The sequence below is a fragment of the Epargyreus clarus genome, unplaced genomic scaffold (assembly GCF_041222505.1).
Source record: "Epargyreus clarus isolate Ecla_fem2 unplaced genomic scaffold, WU_Ecla_fem_2.2 ptg000026l, whole genome shotgun sequence".
Taxonomy (NCBI): domain Eukaryota; kingdom Metazoa; phylum Arthropoda; class Insecta; order Lepidoptera; family Hesperiidae; genus Epargyreus; species Epargyreus clarus.
Window position 1 is genome coordinate 16,937,497 of NW_027332233.1, and position 24,214 is coordinate 16,961,710.

General features: G+C 36.1%; 1 protein-coding gene across 1 annotated transcript in view; it reads right to left on the reverse strand.

Moving 5' to 3' along the window:
* The window catches only part of mmd (disintegrin and metalloproteinase domain-containing protein mind-meld), a 544,021-nt gene that overhangs the window by 449,871 nt on the left and 69,936 nt on the right, over positions 1-24,214 (reverse strand). Inside the window, exon 2 of the mRNA XM_073088069.1 lies at positions 18,891-18,935. Coding sequence (XP_072944170.1) covers positions 18,891-18,935 — 45 coding nt within the window. The remainder of the gene's footprint in view (positions 1-18,890; positions 18,936-24,214) is intronic.

Below are 24,214 nucleotides of genomic sequence, written 5' to 3' on the forward strand. Positions count from 1 at the left end.
TCATTTACTTCATTTACTTTTGCTCCACCACTAAATAAAAATACCACACTGATATAAACATAGAAATCAAAAATGTTTATCTAATCGCTAAATCACATTCAAGTGTTTCCCGTCAGCCTAAGATGAGTTTGGCTCCAAAAATCTCACGTCGACAGATACTCAACGCTGATAGAGCTCGTGTTGATGACAGATGTAGAGCGCAGCCTCCCGACTCATCTGTCAATATATTATGTTGTCTGTAGATTTCCCACGGCACGACGATAAACTTATCTCTATCGGAACATAGATGTTTCTGTGACTGACAATAAAATATTTTTAAAAAATGAAATTTAATTGTATTAAGGGATTAGGTAAAAAAAACAAGGCACGAATTAGTTAAAAGAGACTATCGAACATGACCTATGAGTGTCTTGTGTGACGTCAGTCGGTTGAAACATTAATATTGGTATTTATATCATTTAAAAGGAGATTTATGGCCGTTATTAATAATCAACCTATCCACTGTTTTACCTATCATAGATTTAATTTGAGAACTTCTTTCTACTAGTATGTATTTCAATGTTTGATAGGAAAACATTTCATATATTGAATAGATAACTGTAACCAATTGCATTTAGAATAGGATCTACCCGAAAACTATTACAGATGCGTCACCATCGTCACCCTCATAAGGATTAAGATGGTTGCCTCATACGTACTCATAAGTTTGAAGGTGGTAGAACCCTTTGTGATTTGACTCCGGCGGCACCACTGCCACATCTAATTCTGTCAGTCTCAGCGGTATTAAGTGCGGCTGTGTTCTGGTTTCAAGAGTATAGTAAGTAAATACTGTTCCCAGATGTTCTAGCTTATTCCCTAGGGGTAGCGGCGTATCCGTGGCCGACCTCCGATAGGAATATCTAATCCTATCTGGGGTTGATTATAAATGACCATAGGCAGCGGTAGCCATTTACTATCACGTGGACTGCATGCTCGTCTGCCACTACGATATTATAAAAACTTCCGCACACTTTTACAGAAATGTAAGTACTGATTCACGATAGGTATAGTTTGTAAACAAGTACACATACTACACAATAATTAGCAATTATATTCAATAATACACTTGCCTTGCCTTCGACTGTTTCATTCATATTCACACTCATTCTGCCACACATATGTTCGCACTCTCACACACACACACATACACACACATACGCATATGCATACACGTATCACTCGCGCGCACACAGTGTCTTACAGGCTCCACAGAATACCAGCGTTTCAGATGACTAAGCTTATCTGAAACATTAAAGCTGAGACCTTTTCGGTTAAAAATAATTATAATAATTTTTTTTGTATGCAATTTTCTATTTGTGTTCATTGTATATTTTTTTGCCGAATAAACTATTTTCTTTCTTTCTTTCTTTCAATACAGACTGTAAGCCACCTCAAAATATAATTGAGGTTTATATGACAAATTTTGTTATGAGAGTCACGTCTCCTCGTAATTCTTCCTCCAAGTTTAATTAAAACACGCTGATGATAAAAATAATAGGTTTTGAAATGAGGAAAATTTTAAACAGAACAATTGTAATTCCCGGCGCTATAAAACATAAGAGTATTATTTCATTCCATTTCATTTAATTTCTTGCTTATTTAACTAATTCTCTAGAGTGAAATTTGAATAAAGTAGCATAATCACGAGTACTACACTCGTGATTAAAAATTATTGTATTTGAAGCAGGTAGATGGGGTATAACATAATTGACTGTATTTAAATACATTTGGTTAAAATTTGCTTTTTTTGTTTGTTCAATTATTGTTCGTACGCGAGTAAGCGCCACACCTAACTTCTAATGTTAATCAGTGATTTCGGTGGAAGGATGTGAATATCGGATACCCTAGATATGAAACGATCATCTTAATTAAATTTTGTTATCTAAAATTAATGACTTGCTTAAACTGCAAATGAAAACATCGTGAGGGAACCTGCGTATCTAAGTATCTTAAAAGAAATATTTCAAAGTTATGTGAAGTCTACCAATTCGCTCTAATCTTTCTCACTCTGAGACCCGTGCCCAGCAGTGGGACAGCAATGGGTTGATGATGATTAATAAGTGCAGATATATAACACTTATTAAATTCTTGAAATTATTGATCTCAAATAGAATTCGGACCCATTTGGTTTCGAGTACAACTATCTATAAGCACTTTACCGAACATTAGACGACAAACTTGTTTACTGACATTATATAAAAATACAGCCCATAACGAGGGTAAGGCTATGAAAAAACAATTCTTGTCCATTTCGTTATAAAAGGAAGCATCGATCACTTCGACAAATATTTGACTACCGGATTGTTTAAAATGTCGCTCAAGAGAAATTTACTCGGGAAATTGCGCCTACAAATAGTCTCTGATCTGATTACGGGCTCCTGATAATATTACAGGAAATTAAATTCTTTTCGAATTGTTCCAATTCCAAGGTCTGTACGGCTACGGTACTGCTATACCATCTTGTCTATTGAAAAAGTGTTTTGATTGTCTTTGGTTATATTGCCCTTTGATTATAATTTAATCGCAACTATGTTGCTTTGTAATTATAATGCTATAATTAATTTAATTTTAACATCAGGTATATTCAGCAAAATTTCGTTTTATTTTTATTCTATTGGTTAGGTAGGCCCCTTGTTATGTGAAGTGATCGTCCATATTACATTCTTCTCAAAAATGTTGTAAATAGCCTACTTTCTCCAACTGCCTTTAAAAATGTTAATGACAAAATATGATTCACAATAATCATATTATTATTTAGAAAATTACCCAGAAAAAAATATATTATCCACATTATTAATTATTAAAATGTCCTAAAAATATATTACAAGTACAAAAAATTGTTTTTTTTTCTAATTTACCTAAGTAACATTAGCAACCGAACCGGAATTTAATACTCGCTGCCATTAAAATCCAAAAGCCACTCAGCAACAATAGATGGAGTCAAGAGAACACAATTAATCAATCCAACGATGCAAAATCGTGTATAACATCCCCCACATACCCCGCACGCACCCTAAATATATTGTTTTACTACAAAAGGTGAAGCGATAAGCGATGAACGATGTTTCGCTACGCAATACACAAATATGCTATAAACTTTCTAAAACGTTGATGAAATTTTATTTTACTAACCAGAAGGTAATAAAAAAATGCAATTTTACAAATCGGTTCATAGGTGACGGGGTAGTCGAGTAACACTATTTTGTATGTACATATACAGTTGAATTAAGAACTTTCTCATTTGTTTAAAGTCAGTCAAAAAGACTCAACTTAACGTAGCAGCGTATAAACGACACCTCTAGTAGGCAAAAATCGTCAAATGTCGTTGTTTGTAGGCAACAAATTGTATAGGTTGTTCATTATTTATAACAGGTATACATATACCTTAACCTGCTCACTCGGAAAAATACACTTGTCCATCGGAAGACAATAATTAGTTTATGGGTAAACAATTATACTTATAGCGATACACGGTTATGATGTGACGCATACTTTACAGGAAAACACGGCTATAGATTCAAATTGACGCTAATACTGCAATTGTTTTAATCATTACACGCCCTTTGATGGCCAAATCGACTCGTTATGTTTGATCCGATTTTTCATTAACAATTTACAAACAGGTGGGCAGAAGTGCTGTTAAGCAGAATATAATAAGGTTAATTCTGTGCCAATTATGAGGGTTATTTTGTTTTGTATTTCCATTCGCCAGAGGGTTTTTATTTCTTAATCCTGTAACGATGAAATCCTTTGCTAATTATTAGATTTGAATAATACCACTCTCATTTATTAAAATAGGAAACGACATATTAGCCTACCTGACGGTATGTAATCACGACCACTAGGGTTGCCACCTTTCTTTTACAGATAAAGTATATTGGTTATTACAGATAAGAAAAAAGTACATAGTATCAAAATACAGTACACTTTATTTTTCTCTATTAACATGTATAAAAACATATTTTATTGCTTTTTGCAGTTTGTATCAAATTAGTTTTTCTACTAAACAATAAATCATGCGAAATAAAGTATTTTCGTGTTCTTTATTGTTCTCATTAAGTATAGAGTACAAATAACGTACAATACTTTATAATAAAGTACGGGCAACCCTGTCGACCACCCATGGTCATGTGTAACCAACTCCATGCAAAATAGCGGTTCTACCTAGAGCCGATTGCAAATCTGTTGCCACTCCTGAAGCCTATGAGCTTGGGAACCTATACTTAACAGTACTTATCCAATGGGCATGTATCTGATAGATTTAAGTAACAAATCCTGGTATTTTCTCTCTATTTTTGATAACGTGTAAGAGTTTACAACTCAGCCTATGTACTACGTAGTTATCGTGAACTTATTATCATAATCTGTCCTACTGTTGCACGGATCTCCTCTCAGATTAAGAAGGATAGGGCCATAGTTTATCCAACGCGATGCTAGCCAATTGTATTACTAGACTATTCTTAAACTCTACATACCTTTGAGAACTTTTCTTACGATCTCGTATGACATTTCCTTACATTGGTCTCCTCCGCCGTTGTAAAGTAAAAATAAATTCTAATATGGTCCTAACTTTGGTAAATTAGAGGTGGCGTGTCTGGGATTAAAACCTCAGTCTCCTCAGTTGTTGACACGTTATTGGAAAGTAAACACTGTTTAAAATGAAGATATAATTTACGTACACTGAAGTTGGAAAGGCTTGACGTATTTAAATAATAACAACAAAACATCGATAGCCAACAATAACAACGATGATTGGTTGCTACGGAACAGCCTACGACTGCGGAAATAGAACTTTCACGAGCTTTACTCCACCACTACGAGCTTTCCTTTGATACCCGACTAACAATAGCTAACAACTGAACTAGAATCGTTGTGCTGACCGTACGTAAAGTACCCATATTTGTTTACTTTTTACGATTGTTATGTGAGTCTCTTAGTGGTTTCACTGCGATGGTATTGGCGCCTATATCGGTCCTGTAGCTCACATGAAAGTGTTCAAGTCTCACTAGTGTGTTAAGAGACATACACGTTTATAAAGTTGTTGTCAAACCGTCATTGTCCTACTAGGCTCTCTCCCACGTGTCTCATCGGAGATCGATAGTGCTTAGACTATGACCCATGGCTTGCCAAATGCGGATTAGTAGACTTCACAAAACGTTAGGAACTTATTTTTTTTAAATAACTCTTAGGTGAGAAGTTAAACACGATGTTTCCTTCAACATTCACAGACTCAAATGACTATGAAATATTTTACCCCAAAGACTAAACTTTTATATAGTTTCCTATTTTTGCCTAATATATTAGGCACTGCTGTGTTCCGTTTTGAAGGGTGTGGTAAGGGAGACATACTTTTCTGAGGCGTTCCAGCTTAGTCGACCTCAGGTAGGAATATCTAATTCTATCTGGGGTTGATTACAGATGTCCATGGGCGGCAGGAGCCACTTACCATCAGGTACTGAATGCTCGTCTGGTACTCCTATATTATAAAATAAAGTTTCGTAACGATACTGCTTATGTTATACGAAGCTTATCGTTATAAATTGCCAAAATAATATTTCACGTAATATTGTCAACGAGTTATATTTTGTGATAAGTTTCAGGTGAGATTATTGTAATTATTTCCACGTAACTTTCTTAACAAGTTATATTTTCTACTCTTCAGATGAGCTGTAGTGCGTTCACTTATTCGTGTGATGGGGACCGGTGAGTTGAGAGTGCGGAAACAGAACTTTTGAGAACTTCTCCAAAACTTATATGAGAACCGTTTTAGTAGTTGTTGAAATATATATTGCTTAAGTAACAACATTAAAAATCAAGAAATAAAAAATTAAGAACATTTGATTTAACATAGTATGTTTGTTCATACGTATGTCAAGGTCAAATTTTGCAATGACATTTACAAATAGTGAATCTCACCAGATTGAGTTTAAATTTTTCATTCACGTTAGTTTTGAATGTAAATGCCTAATTTATTTATTATTATCAATACTTCTTACGTCACATGTATCTTCAGAAATTCCAATAAATTTTTCCACGTAAAATTATTAATAAGTTATATTTTGTGATGCGCTTCAGATGAGCTGTAGTGCGTTAACTCATTCGTGTGATGGAGACTGGCGAGTTGCGAGTGCGGAAACAGAACTTTTGAGAACTTACTCCTCGCGTACTCCAAAACTTATATAAGAAACGTTTTAGTGTTTGTGGAAATATATATTGCTTTAAGCAGGAATGTTAATTATGTCAGCAATAAAAATACCCACTTTTATTTAACATGCCTTGTTAGTTGATGTAATGGTCAAATCTTGAACGAGAATTTTAAATCTATTAATGACAACAGATTGAGCTAAAACTTTTCATTCACATTTGGTTTAGATGACAATACATAATTACGTTAGTGAGGAATATGGCGGATGCTCCAAGATGGCGGACTAATTATTTTGTTATATAACCAACTAATATCAATATTCCTGTACCTGTATCTTGTATGTTCTATCATATGTAAATTATAAAAAAATCTATGTAATATTGTTAACAAGTTATATTGTGTGATAAGCTTCAGATGGGCTGTAGTGTGTTCACTTATTCTACCTAATAACAGCAGTGATAGGCGCTGCTGTGTTCCGTTTTCTAGGGTGTGGTAAGGGAGACAGACTTCTCCGAGGCTTATATGGGGTGTATCTGTGGCCGCCCTCAGATAGGAATCCAATCCTATCTGGGGCTGATTATGGTCCATGGGTTACAGAAGTCACTTATCATCAGGTTGGCAGCGTACTCGTTGGCTACTCCTATAATATAAAAAAAGTAATTCTTGGAGTTTAATGGAAGACTGGTATGCCAGTACGGTGGTAGATACGCCCTAAAAATCCCTATAAACAAGCATTTAGTTCGCCCACAACGTCTCTGACTAGGTTTAAGGACTAATGATAACAACCGGTTTAATATGCCGTCCGAAGCACGAAAGTATACAATTTTATCGGTCTTCCGTCCGACATCCGATCGTGCCTGATGTTGCTTAACTTTGTAGATCTATAAGTTTTACATAAGACTTGCGATTAAAGGTTTAAATCCAGGAAAAAGCGAGCAAGCTAGCAATGGATTTGTGTCTGGTGCAGTTACTCGAGTTTCACTATTCGATTTCCGCCGTCGAGCTGGTCAATAGCACTTGTAGAATAGGTAGAAATAAGTGGTATTGATCTTTATAGGACAAGCTGGACTAGCTGGAACGCCTCAGAAAAGTATGTCTCCCTTACTACACCCTTCAAACCAGAACACAACAGTGCTTAACACTATTAGCAAAAACAGGTGTGCTGGAGTTGAACCACAACGAGTTCTACCACCTTAAACTTTGTAGATCAATTACGGAAAACCCAAACCACGATGTAAGATGCTTTATATCAATATCAATAGTGTAAAGCCAACATTTACAAAACTAAATCAATTCCGCTCCACGTACAAACATATGCAGTCTGAAAGAGCTATCGGCGCTACAACCCGATTATAACATAAGATCTTATCCATGCCACCCCGCATTATGTAACGCTGATGTTTTATAGCGCGGGGTCGTCAACGCGTTGTTTCCAGTCCATTGCTCGCCAAGTCAACTGGCTGATGTGTGTAGTGACAGCAAAAGCGTCACTAGAACCGTTGTACTGCGAAATGGACGCAACAACGTTAATCCACGCTCAATCTGTTGTCCATAGAGTTAGAGCTCACTTTCCCTTGGAGGAGGGAAATGCATAAAGATCCGATGCATGATAGCGTTCACACTAATAAGGGTGTTGGTGCTGCCTTTTTACCCCTATTTGTTGATCTTTCAGTGCTACGGTTCGATAATTTGCAAGTGTTGTTCTGTGAGTTATGATTTATGGAAAGGCGAATAAATTCGAAAGTATGTATAACTTGAAAAGTTGTTATTCAGAATTTAAAAGGTTTAAGCTAGAATGTAAGTTACATTAGTAGGAACAACCTTACTTTCCACTTTGTTATATCAAAAGATGTATGTTTGAAAAATCATTTCTGGCACTTACTAAACACTTCATAAGTATCATTATTGTCATAGATTAGTAAAGATACTTCGCCGCCTTGAAATCGAATGAAGCCACAAGCGGCTTATTTTAGTAAGTTCTTTTTTTTAATTCTTGACAAATAAAAACATTTTTAGATAAAATTTACGAATAAATAACTAATACTGCGTAATTTGCGTAATAAATAAATAATTATTTCAAATATTTTAGGGACATTTTAGCACGGAGATGTGGCAAAACTTTTGTACGCAACTATTTATTTCTCAAAACTGGGTTCATTTTCTTGTTAGGACTGAGTAATCTTTACTAATCTATGATTATTGTAAAAATAATAATATGGAAATACAAAAAATATATATTTATTATTAATATCATAGAAAATAAAGTCCTAATTTTAAGGTATCGCCCGTAAAAAAATATAAAAAAAACACGTGAAGAAAACTGAAATCCGTATTTTTATACATTTACATTTATCATATCAAAATGACTCCATTTAACTCCCGTAATTTTTACAGCGAAACTTCTTTCAAAGCTTCATGTGGACCAAAGAAAATGGTATACGAAAATTACTTTTATATCTCAGCCATTAATTATTTTCTTGCCTGCAAAGTTTAAGAGAAAATAAACAATTTGGTGCATTGTGGTGCAGTATTTAACAATGGCATCAAAAAAGAGATGCACACGGTGCATATTTTTATGTTACACACATAGAAAACTTACCTCAAGGAGGTAATTATCGAGACTTTATTTACACATACAAATATAAAAAGATACTGAAAATGTTTACATAATTAAGTAATTCTACAGAGTACAAACTAAGCTTACATACTAAATAGTATTTGTATATATTTGTTAAATATAAAATCATAAATGGTCCGTTCAATCATATCCACTAAATAGTATTTGTAGTTAGTAGAGTTATTTAATTTATTTTAAAACCGCTGCCGGATTATGCATACATTTTAGTATTAACGGATATATAAGATAAGCGTATTTGATGCTGATATTTCGACCTAGTTACACAGATCGTCTATCGGTGAATAGTTCCGCTTATCGTGAGTCTAAAACAAACATTTGTTATTTATGCCAACAAATTAAACATTACTTTATTAAATTTGTAAAAGCTTTGATACGGTGATTTTCACTATAAAATGTAATTATAATATTCAAATCATTGATTGCGTTTGTTTTATTTTGAGGATGTGAGCTTTTATGAAAACTGAAATAATAAATATATATTTCATATTGTAGAACAATTTATTGTAATCAACAAAACAGGATAAAAAGACAAATGATTAAAATAAACGTAACCTAAAATTTTAAATTTAAATATAAATAATAATAAACATCAACTTATAAAATAAAAACGTCATCCAAAACTCTTTCTTGCGGCATAGTGCCCAGAACGCTGGCAGCGTTTCCTCGCTGTACAGCGAGGCTAATTTTTTGTGCAAAATAGGTGCCAGCCCTCTGGTCACTCGATGCAAGGATGAGTCTGTGGGACATGTCTTTCACATTTTTTTTTCATATTAGCCGACGATGTAAATTATATATGTAGTCGTCTATTAGAACATACATATACGACTGAAATCTTAAAAAAATGGTAGAAGTGCAAAGCCTTCGATTTAAAAGAAGTTCAATTTCTGTCGTTTTAATCAAACATGCTGTCGATTGACTTTTTATTACTTACACAGAGATATTAAGGTCGAAAATGGCTCGAATTGTATGGTATTGGTATGGTCGAATGGTACGGTCGTGCCGCTTTTTTTTGCTCGACTTGGGGGGGCACTGCCGTGCCTCCAGATATGATAATTTCGCCCTAATGATAGGCCCCTGCTAGTTGTATACGTGTTACCCATGATAAATGTATGTCAACAACTTTTGTTTTCTAGTTTCATTTCTTGTATACAATACATATACAGTTTGTTTTATAAATTTGCAAGATTATTAATAATAGCAAACTGAAAATATTACACTCAATTAATAAACGTAAAATTAAAAAAAAATTTAACCTGAAAATCTGGATAATAATAGTGTAACTGTTTTATCGGGATTTACCTTAATTAATATATTCGTATTTTTACGTAATTCTATGTTTTGTTACCAAATCGTAACGTAATCTTTAAGCATAAGCGTTTGATTTAATTTCCCTAAATCAGCATTTCAAAATCTACACAAACACTAACGCAGCCTTACTCTACACAGATGTTAGCTCAGCAAAAGTAGAGTTTCTCCGCAGAAACACTGAAGGCAGGCCGGGGGGTGTAATTGTTCTCTTTATTGCCTATTTGCCCTTTGCCGGGTCATCGTCCATGGGAACTTTGTATTGAGACAATTGTATCGCGACTCTACATTTTATGTACTGTTCACTGTTTCTTCTCAAAAGATGGCGTTACTTGTGTTTGTGGACAAACGCTTTCCGTTAGTGGCCTCAGAAGATAAAATATTATTATTTTAAAGGTAGTAGAATCCTTTGTTTGCCTCCGGCGGCACCACCGCCATACCTATTTCTAACTAATAACAGGAGTTATGGTTTGAAGGCCAAGGGAATGTGGTAAGGGAGATATACTTTTCCGAAGCGTTCCAGTTTAGTCCTTTGGGATAACGGCGCAACTGTGGCCGAGCTCTAGTAGCAATCTAATCTTATCTTTGTTTAATTACAGATGTCTATGGACGGCAGTGGCCATTTACCATCAGGCGAACTGCATGCTCTTCTACTCCTGTATTTAAAAAAAAAACTATGTATATATAGGTGGTAGGTATTGTAGAAGGGTGGTAGAATTTGTATTTGGAAAATATCATCACGAAACCTACATGACTACGACTTAAGCCGTTCTTACTATGAGAGACGTGCCCAGCAGTGGGACAGTTATAAATAGACGACGGTTGACATTATACAATTTTCATTGTATAAAGAGATCCTCAAAGAACCTTATCATTTTCATGTTACCTCCAACGGATATATCTTTAATATGTCTTTCAATGTTTAACCTCCAGCGTTTTATGGAGGCTTTTATGGCTCTAATACATGGGTTTTAATTTGAAATTTTTAAAGCTATCCCATATACCGAGATACCGTCTCCTGGGACGTAATGGAAAATTATCGACTTCAAAATGAAAACTGCGAGCCTTAGTGCCCGGCTTTGTTCGGAGAGATACAAATTTTATGGTAGTTTAGGAATTTACAATCAAATTTCTAAGAGTAAAAGTTGGGTAATTTTTTTGTTTTTCTATTGTATCTATTATTTTTTCGCGATCATATCCCAACTAGTGTAAAAAGAAAATAGTGTAATTTACTAACCCAAAGTTTTCCTCGTAGGGCTATATAAAATGAATAAGTATTTCCAATTCCATATATACGATAATCTGAGCATATATAAACTATACATATAGAGTTACACTAGTGTTTACAGGGTCATGAAAACCATGGGCAATGGGATACACAAAAATGTGTACAAAGAATACCCACCCCCAGACCAAGGCGAAAAATTTTACTTTGCCTAGCTAAGAATCGAACACCAAACCTTTAACATGTCGGACCGGTATAAACTTCGCGGGTTTAAGCCTCGTTTCGCGGTTCGTCATTATAAAACGAAACAAAATGACATGAAAGACAAGCAACGCGTCTCTCCAATAGCACATTTAATAATGCTACATTTATTTATTTATTGTCAAATAGAACGGTTTCGCAGAACCAATTATACTAATTGACACACACTAATTAGATGATATTAAAAAACAATTTGATGTCGACATAAAGAATAAATACAAATCAAATAACAATAATACATAGACTTAAGCCGCAGTTATAATATCTCGAATAACGGCCCGAGCTACATCTTTCTCGCGTAATACACAAACTTCTACACCCAGACCAAAAAATCTAACTTTTACCTATTTGGGAATCGAACCCAGAACCTTACATGTCAGACTGGCATAAACTTCGCGGGTAGTCATTATGAAATGAAACAAAACGACATAAAAGACAAAAGCAAACGCTTCTCCACAATAGCACATTTAATAATGCTACATAAACTTAAGCCGCAGATATAATATCTCGTATAACGGCCCGAGCTACATCTTTCTCAGATAATACACAAACATCTATTTCTACCTAATAACAGCAGTGTTAGGCGCTGCTGTGTTCGGTTTTGAAGGGTGTGGTGAGGGAGACAGACTTCCGAGGCGTTCCAGCTTAGTCCTCAGGGGTAGCGGCGCATCTGTGGCCAACCTCAGGTAGGAATCTAAACTTATCTGGGGTTGATTACGTATGTCCACGGGCGGCAGTAGCCACTTACCATCAGGTGGACTGCATGCTCGTCTGCTACTCCTATATTAAAAAAAAATCTAGACCCAGACTAAAAATCTAAACTTTACCTATCTGGGAATCGAACCCGAAACCCTTTACATGTCAGACCGATATAAGCTACGTTTCATGGGTCGTCATTACAAAACGAAACAAAAGCAATAAAAGACAAAAGCAAGCGCTTCTCTCCATGCTTCTCTCCAATAGCACATTTAATAATGCTACATAAACTTAAGCCGCAGATATAATATCTCGTATAACGGCCCGAGCCACATCTTTCTCGGATAATACACAAGCATCTATTTCTACCTAATAACAGCAGTGTTAGGCGCTGCTGTGTTCCGTTTTGAAGGGTGTGGTAAGGAAGACATACTTCCGAGGCGTTCCAGCTTAGTCCTCAGGGGTAGCGGCGCATCTGTGGCCAACCTCAGGTAGGAATTTAAACTTATCTGGGGTTGATTACGTATGTCCACGGGCGGCAGTAGCCACTTACCATCAGGTGGACTGCATGCTCGTCTGCTACTCCTATATTAAAAAAATCTAGACCCAGACCAAAAATCTAAACTTTACCTATCTGGGAATCGAACTCGGAACCCTTTACATGTCAGACCGATATAAGCTACGTTTCATGGGTCGTCATTACAAAACGAGACAAAACAATAAAAGACAAAAGCAAGCGCTTCTCTCCATGTTTCTCCCCAATAGCACGTTTAATAATGCTACATAAACTTAAGCTGCAGATATAATATCTCGTATAACGGCCCGAGCTACATCTTTCTCGGGTAATCCCAGTTGAAAGCTCCGTGGAATTCCAGCTTTAGAATTCCAAGCGCTCACTTCCGCACGTACACATGCGACTCCATGCCAGCTGTAATATATAGATGCATGCAATCGTCATCTTGTGTCATATATCTCTAATGTTATTGAAGTATTTCTAGAATTTGGGAGTAGCAAACGAGGACGCAGTCCACCTCATGGTGACTTCTGCCACCCATAGACATCCGTAATCAACCCCAGAAAAGAATATTATCCTACCTGAGGTCGACCACAGATACGTTGCTACTTCTGTAGCATTACCATGAGTTGGCATAGAAACGCCACTATAGAAATTGTAAATAGAAAACTATTGTCATTTTGCTAGTGAATAACATAACTACTATCGTTACGGTATTTCTTGACAACGTCTGTCAAATTAATGACTCATGGGACCGAATTTGTATGGCAATAGATCATAATGACATTCGCTAGCGATTTGATTTCGATAGGTTTTTTACGTATCGAGTTACGTCACTACGGATTTTAGTTCTACGAGTAACCACCAGAGGCGCTGTACAATTTTTCATACATTTATTTTACGCAGTCGCTAGCGAGTAATACTTTTGTAAACTCATGGTAGTCCTACAGAGGACTAAGATCGAACGCTTCGTAATCTACCTTACAACCGGAATACAGCAGCCCTAAACACTACTGTTATAAGACACATTTGGTTAGTAAACCGCTTAACATTATCCTTTCAAACCAGAACACATACAAACTAGGGAAAGTTCCACCTTTACAAAATATAGGTATTGAAACGGCACCAATTATTGTAGTTTGCAGCTGGCGAATTAAAAACAAAAACAATTTCCTTTCAACTTTATTTTCAGAATAAACCGCACGAAACAGAATCAGGTGCACACAACAATGTTTCACTTACACAAAATTCCGGCGAACAATTTTATTTTTAGGTTAAATGCTATTCCCATAACTACCAGTTACTATAGGGAATGTAGTTCCAATTACTTCCTTTATACCTACTATTGAAAACTGAAGTTCCCAATAGGTCGAAATGTGGTAAAATCAGTGTAGTCCAAGTAGAAAGGTATCACCGCCACCTTTTTTATAATATAGGAGTAGCAGACGAGCATGCAGTCCACCTGATGGTAAGTGGCTACTGCCACCCATGGACATTCATAATCAACCCCAGATAGGATTAGATATTCCTACCTAAGGTCGGCCACAGATGCGCCGCTACCCCTGAGGACTAAGCTGGAACGCCTCGGAAAAGTCTGTCTCCTTTACCACACCCTTCAAAACGGAACGCCTAATACTGATGTTATTAGGTAGAAACAGGTGTGGCGGTGGTGCCGCCGGAGTCGAACCACAAAGGGTTCTACCACCTTCAGCTCGTTTGCAAATTCAATCTTAAAAAGTTTACTCTCAGGATGCATAAAACTACGTTTAGAAAATCAAATTAGGTCGAGCGAGTCCGGGGGATTCAACTAGCGATACCCCTGGAGAACTGCCGCAAGGTTTACGAGGACGTTGCAGTAATAAAATTAACTGTGTTTCTGTATGTTCGTCCATTACTACAAGGTTAAAGGATACTAATGTTGGGGACGAATTAGTTGGTACCTAGAGTCGTTTAATTTGATCAGCTCATTAAACTCAGTACCCTTTTTTGTTTTAATGTAGGTCCCGTTGACCTGATCAGCGACGAATATAATACTGGTCTGCCACGCATAGAGGACCAAGTTCGATACCCGACCTAAACATTTAGACATATGTTTTCGATTTTTGTACTAGTTTGAGATTATTGTCTTTGTGGCACCCACGAAACGGAGACATATAGTTTGATGTTAAATTATTCATTGAATTTATTTCATATTTATTAAATGTAAAGAAAGAAATAAAATATATAGAATGGTTTTATAAAAATTATCATCAAACGTCTTGACACATGAAGAAAATAAGTCTGACGCTTTAAGATTAAATAGATTTAAAAAAAATGAAATATTGGAGCTTTAACCGCGTGTAAGTAATAAAGTAGTAAACAAATATAGAATACACCAGATATTAAGTGATCACTACCGCCCATGGATTCTACAAAGTCTGTAAAAAATAATATAATCCTGCACATTTCTTACAATCTCAGTCGTAAACTTGATCAAAATGATAAAACGACACAAAAGCCTTTCTCATAATTGTATCACTTCCATTTTGCAGACATAACAGGGTGTCATGGCACAACGCTTTGCAAAATTTCATACCAGTTTAAGTCACAATACACTTTAAAATTTAATTTCAGATTCAAAGTACTTTGCTCACGCCCTGAAACTGTCAGATTGTAACAGCAAAGAGAAGTAAAAAGACGTAATATTGCATCTCTGAATATACATTTTGCACACTACCAGGCCTTACATTGAAATATTAAAGAGTATATTTGATTCGGCATCTTTAGACTGGTGTATTAAAAATCTTTTAACCAAAAATACAATACCATAAAGTAAAAGATAATTTATATAATGTTGGTTAAATATAGGTATAGTTCTGAAGTCAGTGTTTGAAAATTACTAATATCTCGATATTGTTACACAGTACATAATTCAGTAAATTGCGACTTAAACTGTGTCCAATATGAGTGATGACGTCAGATCTAGTACATGATTAAATACTTAATTAAATTTAAAAAAAAAATAGGGCTACGGTATCCTCTGCCTGTCGTAAGAGGCGACTAAAAGGGGGCTTCCGGGGTTGCGGACGACAAGAGTGGGAGCTCAAACCGCACGGCCAGCGACCCCGGGAAGGACGGCGGTATGTGTGGTCGCATACCGTCGTGCACACCAGACGGTGTGGTGAGCATCAAGCTCACCTGGGCGGAGCCCGACGGGGCACAGCGCTAAGAGGACTCCGGTTCCGTTCCGACGGCCACCGGAGGGGTTTTAGTGCGGTAAGAGTATCACATAACCCCGTGTCGCTCCCACGCCACCGGGTACCTTTTGAAGGTTTCCCCCTCGTTACAAAAAAAAAAAAGGTATTTAACTTATAACTTAATGTTTGTTTTTTAAGTTGAGGAGCTTGATTTAAAATATGAACGTTAATATCAAATTAAACGTTTCCCGCTTCTCTTTCAGTACAAAGGTGTTACATTTTTCTTAAAAAATATTTGCAAAAATATTTAGAAAACCAAAGGAACGCACCTCATCAACACGGACGGGCAGGCCACGCCAAAATAGACGGTAAAATTACTGTTGTTTTTGCAAATATCTCACACAAATTTAACAATGTTTATAGAAGCTTATCTCCAATTGCCTTTAATTTTCTCTTCGAATTTGTAAACAAATTATTGAAAAGTATTATTAAAGCCTCTTAGTGTCTGTTTATTTTCGGGGTTTCGACATTTTACCTAATATAAGTCAAGCGCGAATGTGTATCTAAGTATTTTACTAGGATTAAATGATATGATTAAACACCATAATGAAATACCATTAAAATGCCAATAAAAAACGAAGATAAGACAAAACCATTGAAGCCAGACTTCCTTAGTTAAGGTCGGGTTCAAATTCAGTAGTAGTGTAAAAAAATAAACACTTAATTATTACTATTCTTTACCTACTCTTACCGGAGCGACGCAGTAGAGAATCACAAGTGGAGATCAGGCGTACACAAGATCGTAACGCATAAATAACTTGCTTTAGGTACGCAAAGCCGCAAGTAACATATAAACATCCCCAACATACCCACCGACCCTAAAGCACCCCTAACCGTCACTGCAATCAGCAATCATTTCAGAATTTCGAAAAGGCGTCGACGCGTTCGGCTGTCACATCGCAAACATTCAAACCTTCATTAGGTGTTTGCATAGCTCATAAAAATTCCTTCTTTAACGTGTTATTTCAAGGAAAACTTACTTTTGATAAACGCTGATTTCTACTGATTTGTGTATTTGATTTAAATATCTACGGTAATATCATAAGTCTCAAAGTAAAACTGTCGGTTTGTTACGCTATCACGGATACACCACATATATTTTGATGATTACACGCAGTAAAAATGCAGAGAAAGAACATGAGTTTACTTTCAATTTTATTTGGCTATATAGGTCTAAATAAATTAACGAAGTCATGAGAATTAGTTTAGTTTTCGTACCTAGTAGTAGAGATAGCAACTATTCTTAGAAGGAGATGTATAATTAAAAAAATGTATGTTGATTCCTGATTTTTGAGCATGTTATCTATTCCAACTTTGAATGATATTTCACTATTAAGAAGCTGTGTATGTGTATATGTGTTTTAAGATTGCATACTTTTTTTATAATAAAGGATTAGCACACGAGCATGCAGTCCATCTGACGGTAAGTGGCCTCTGCTGTCCATGGACATCTGTAATCAACCCCAGATAGGATTAGATATTCCTACATGAGGTCGGCGACAGATGCGCCGGTACCCCTGAGGACTAAGCTGTAACGCCTCGGAAAAGTCGGTCTCCCGTACCACACCCTTCATACCGAAACACAGCAGCGCCTAACACTGCTGTTATTAGGTAGAAATAGGTGTGGCGGTGGTGCCGCCGGAGTCGAACCACAAAGGGTTCTACCACCTTCAATTGTATTTATATTTTAGAAAAAAAAATAGTATACATTCCTACTTTTTGAACATCAACTATCTATCTCCGCTTTGAATGGTGTTTCACTATTAAGAAGCGGCGTATTAAATTCTAAGAATGCATACTTAATGTGTTTAAAAATGTATTTTAATGAATATTCGTAATACTTGTAATAGTTTTAAAGTTATTGCTTAAAATTAATATGTAATACAACGTAAACTCCCAACTATTTCGATTAAACAGCCCCTAAATTATCTAGTGATAAATATTTGAGAACTTAGTTATGCGAGTTCAGTTATCTCTGGGTCTATCTACAGCGGATCCCCGGAGACAAATAGCCGCAAGTAGTCGATGATGGATGCCGATGAATAGATTATACGGCGGATAATTGATGTAGCACTGCGCTTCTTCAACTTGGATCGAACTTAGGGCCTTTTCGTCGTTATTAGCATTGAGAAATTTTACGTGGTACTGCCACAGAAACCCAACAAATATACTTATAACCGTAGACTACCATATTATGCCATAGAAATATACGAATAAAGACTCAAATACGCATATTTGGGGCCTAATTTAAATTCTAAAATATCTGCTAAGCCAGGGGCCACCACTGCCAAACAGACCATCTAAGAAAATCTTAAAAGTAATATTTTATGTAAGAGTATTGATGCTTTTGCGATAAAGAAGCAATGTTTATAAATCTCCTTTACAACCTATATTTCAGAGCTGAATACAGTATAGCTACGGTATGATATTTTAAGACAAAAATCATCTTATTTTTTTTTAAGTCATCTTCACCAAAAAAAATTACTGATGTTATGAGATACTTTTTTCAGAACACAATTTTCTAATAAGAAAATAACTAATAAAAATAAATACTTAATATACTTCAAATAACTCTTCTTCAAAACCTAAAATGAGATATAACTTTCAACCGCCTATCAACATAATCTCCCATCATTTATCGTATAATCATTCATATGTTAATGCAAATTCGTTGCAGATAATTAGAAACATGACACCAACTTATGACAATGGCAATATTATTATATTAGTTACGCATAATTCTAACTGTGACAACTACAGTATCCAGGCACTCAAATGACAATTAGGTGTAATTAATTAGGACAGGTTTGGGTCATCAATCAAGTACTCACGTGTTTCGGATAGCATTGCGTGTGGATGGAGCGCAAGACATGAATCTGAAACAAGATATTAGGGTAAGTATGGATTTGTCAAAGAAAATAATAAGTTTAGAGTTTCGAGCTCTTGGTGTCTCGACTTCGGCACCACCACCGCCAGCCCTATTTCTGTCTATTAAAAGTAGTGTTAAACGCTGTTGTGTTCTGGTTTGAAGGTTGTAATAAAGGAGACATAGTGCTTCCGAGGCTTTCCAGCTTTGTCCTCAGGGTAGCGCCGCATCTGTGGTTGATTACAGATGTCCATGGGCGGCAATAGCCATTTGCATACCCGTCTGCTAATCCTATATTATAAAAAAAGAATCTTTAATAAATATGTAATGTTATGTTCATATTATACATGTAATAAGTTTATTAGTATGTTTTCACTAATGTATGTACACTAACAAATAAAGATTAGCGTATATGTGTGTTAACAAAAAAATAATACTCTAAATGTCTTAGAAATTCACCTTAAAGACTAAGCCGTTACTGTTACCTACGGTACATCCTTTTGAGTTAAAAGAATTTATTTAGCGTTCAAGGGTAAGGTCTTAACTAAAATAACTGGGTAAGCGCGACTCGTGGCCGCGCACGGATGGGTCCGTAACACAGTATAAGTAATTTATATAAAATGCTTTCTTCATTAAATTTATTACAGTCTGAAACCTTAATTTATTCTGTTTATTAATTTAGACTCGTTCGATTCGCATTGACAAAGACTCTGTTCCTAGACGATATCTAGGGTCGATATCTATGATTGAAGTAGTCATAGGAACTCTGTAATTAAATGACTCTACCTAATGTCCAGGATCTTCTAACCTGGACATCGCCCACTCAAGTGTATGCGCCGATCTTCGTATGACATGTGGCACTTAAGAGGTGAAGAGAGGGGTTTAATTCATATAGATACAGCCGTCCATCAGTTAATATTTAACGTCAGAGGAAGATTAAACAGGGCGACGAGGGATGGGTGGAGGGAGGCACTTAATTTCTTAAAACAGATTATTATAATTATAAATATTTGTTTAATATAAATTGTTCTTTGTAAATTATTCTTTTCATTTAAGTGCAAAAGCTTTCCGTTAAAAACTTTTTTTAATACTAATTTTATATTTTAGGACCGTTGTAAAAATTATTTCTCCATGGAAACCACACGTTTCACTTTTCGCTTTTACTCGTATTTATTTGTAAAAGTATCCGACATAATAAACCAATTACCAGATATTATTTCTGACCAACAACTCTTTAAGGCTGAAACAGTCAAAAAACCGAAGTCATAAAGACGAACGGGGTAAGCAATAAGGTTCCTATATCTGCCGAACCCTAAAAACGAATGTCTAGAATGCCCTTTGTTGCCCGTAAGATTCCTACACAGTTCGAGCGTACTAGGAATGTCGGGGGCACGGAATGTTGTTTACACCTTTTCCTAGACATAAAATATTTAGTTTATAGATAAAGATGTCACGGAAATTTGTAGGAGTATTTTAAGTAAACATTTCATTAAAAGGGATCTCAGTAGAATAGTTGCTATTTTTATTACATTACAGATTATTACAGAGTTTTAAGCCAATCACAAATTAAAGTCATTTACTAAAACGGTGAAGGAAACATCATGAGGAGACTCTCAGGCATGTAGAGTTCTTAAAGAAAAGAAGTTCTCAAAGGTGTGTGAAGTCTACCAATTTTTCTCTTCGCGAGGCCTTAGCTTCTCTCACTTGGAGAGGAGACCCATGACCAGCAGAATGACAGTAAATTAACAAAACCAGAACAGAACCTAAGACTAAGATCGTCGTGTAATTGATACTCGTCTGCAGCTCTTTTATGCCCCCTTGCCGAATATGAATTCCTCCCTACATCCGCGACAGGCTAGACCGGAACTCCGTCATGCTGGCCAGTATACTGGCCACACAACTTTCAGATCTTTTTAATTGAACTCTCATGACCGTAAGTTTTTTTTTAATAATATAGGAGTAGCAGACGAGCATACAGTCCACCTAATGATAAGTGGCTACTGCCGCCCATGGACATCTATAATCAACCCCAGATAGGATTAGATATTCCTACCTGAGGTCGGCCACAGATGCGGCACTACCCCTGAGGACTAAGCTGGAACGCCTCGGAAAAGTCTGTCTCCCTTACCACACCCTTCAAACCGGAACACAGCAGCGCCTAACACTGCTGTTATTAGGCAGAAATAGGTGTGGCGGTGGTACCGCCGGAGTCGCGCCACAAAGGGTTCTACCACCTTCAAAGTTTCTTTATGATGTTTCCTTTCATTGTTAAAGTATACGATCATTAATCTCTTATATACATTAGTAGATAATAGTGAGATAGGAGACCAATGCTTAGCTGTGGGTCATTTGGCTAACAATAATGATCTCGAGCTCTACAACTAGGTCATACTAACATTATCTCGTCTTAAAGGAATGAATGTCCAGAATGCTTCCAGCGCCTGTAAAATTCCTGCATAGCGACCGAACGTCCGCGGAATGCAAGTATTCGCTACAGAATCTTGTTTACACCTCGCCCCTGTCGCATGGCGTAGCATTGTAAGCTATATTTTCATTCAGAGTGCCGATAAGTCAGATATTACGGGACAAATAGGCATACAGACCAATTAAGTTGTCCCTGTTATCCTAAAACCATCGAAAATAAACCCTCATTAGGATTGGTTCCTTATAGTTAAGACAACCACAACCTTGTTTTCATTCAGAACTAAATTGGAACGTCTAAGGTTTCTTGAGTATTGGTAAGTGAAATATTAGGACCTTTGCCTATCAAATAGGTCCATGCCTGCGGCCGTGCGGATCTGGTCCGCATACATACTACATGCGTCCTATTGTTAAATACTCTTCGTGTCATGGGTCGCAAAAGTACTGCAGCGGATTAATATCGGAGTGCGGACCAAGAACCACGTGACAGGATAAAGGCCCTTCAATACGTAACAAACGGGCGAGTAATTCACAACTTTCTTCATTTGACTCTAAGTAAACCTAATTAGGAGTCTTGAGATCAATTACATTGGTAAGTTGGTAAGACCGAGTTATAAGTTCAATAGTGAAAAACGACAGGCAATGATTTTTTTTTTAATTATAATATTATTATATTATATATATATATATATATATATATATATATATATATATATATATTGTATAATTTTATTTCTTAAGAAAATTTTGTCAATAAGTTCATAATTAAGTTTTCATACCATACCATACCATATTCAGTGTTTCCATACGTGTATTTTTAGATTTCATTGTTTATTATGTGTTATAATTTGTTGTTTTGCTTAAGTTCTTGTAATAAATAATCTATCTATCAATGATTATCTTCCCTTCATAATCAAGCCAGGTCAGAGATATTCGGAATAATCCATTAATAATTATTATCGTATTCATATGAACAAAATATTTACTCCGTAATATAAATTTCTGAGAATCCAAAACATAATATTCTAGTTCATTTACTAAATCAAATCAATTTTTTTTATTCAAAATAGGTTCGTCACAGAGCACTTTTTGAATAAGAAATAACATACATAACTTTAATCCAGTGGTATGTTTCCGAGAGTCGAAAACATATGTACACATTTCACTGGCTTCCAGATTTAACAGCATTGATAGCCTAGTGGTTAAGAAACTCGGTTACTTAATCGAAAGGTCCGAGGTTCAAATTCCAGGCACGCACCCCTGATTTTTCGAAGTTACGTGCATATTCGAAGTTATATGCATATCACTTGCTTAAACTGTGAATGACAAGATCGTAAGGAAACCTGCATAACTGAGATATCTTGAAAAAATATGTATATGAAGTCTACTAATTCGCACTTGGCCAGCGCGGTGGACTACGGCCTCATTCTTCTCATTTTGAGACCCGTGCCCAGCTTGAAACAATAATGGGTTGATGATGATGATAATGATTACTGGCTTAATATAATATACAACTTGCATTAAATAATTCTATAATAATGTACAAACGAGTGTCAAAGCAAATACTAACTAACAGGTACTTAGTTGGCAATGTAAGAGCGTGTTACACATATTGCTGCAATGTACGAAATAACCTCTCCAATGAAATTAACATTTCACTGGCCATAATATAACTAATTTGAATATTCCGTGTATTGCAACCGAACTGTCTGATCGCCACCAGCGATGAACGATATGCGATCAAATCGTGGCAATACTCTGAAGGCTAGGTGTAGGTTGACGCATACCTCTGTCGCACATAACCCTGTGTCGCTCCCACGGCATCGGATACCTTTTGAAGTTTCTGCCGGTATGACACGCAAACAGTCCCGGGTTCGATCCCCTGCCAGACAGATTTCTAAATCCTTACTAATATTATAAATCCGAAAGTAACTCTGTCTGTCTGTCTGTTTGTCTCTTCTTCACGCCTAAACCATTGAACCGATTTTAATGAAATTTTGTACAAAGATAGTCTAAAACCCGAGAAAGGACATAGGATAGTTTTTATCCCGGATATCCCACGGGAACTAGGAATGGCGATCTAAGATCGATTAATCGGAGAATCGATCTTTTGGACCAAAAAGTCGATTATTTTAATCGATATTATTACGGATTGAATCGTAAACTATGCATTTGATCAAGTGATGATCTATAGCAAAATTGTTGTCAATGAGCCCACGAAGGTTTCAGAGTTGGTACGACAAATTTTAGCCAGATGGCCTAACTGTGGTTCCAATGAAGGTATGAATTTTCAGTTTTATGTATGTTGGTATGTCACATTATTTTCTTTTAAACGTGGGCGAAGCCGCGTGCAAAAGCTAGTGATGAATTATATTTCTGTTTCAGAGTTTGTGTATCTGTCTCTGTGTGTGTCCAATTTTCCATAGCACCCACGATACAGGGAATCCTAGTGTGGGGCTACAAAGTTGTCAGCCGCATCTTTATCAATATACACCGAAGGAACACACATTTATTATAAAAGAGAATACTCGTAAGCTATAGAGATCGCCGCTCGCTCGCTATACAACAACTTCCAATGTTCACCGAGTTTCAACAATAGATTATTGATAGCACTACTACAATAGAATCGAAACAATTCATCACAGTATAATATTGGAGTTTATAATAACGATGTGATATTAATATGTATTATAATTATACCTGGACTCCATTAAATTTAATATTGTTACGGACTCATTTTGAATGTAATTAGAAGAGATAAAATCTTGTACCCGACTGCTGTTTTTCAAGCATATTACATATGTGTCATTTTTGGTACACCACACAGCCCATATGAGGCTCCATAGACCTGACTGACGGCTTTACCAT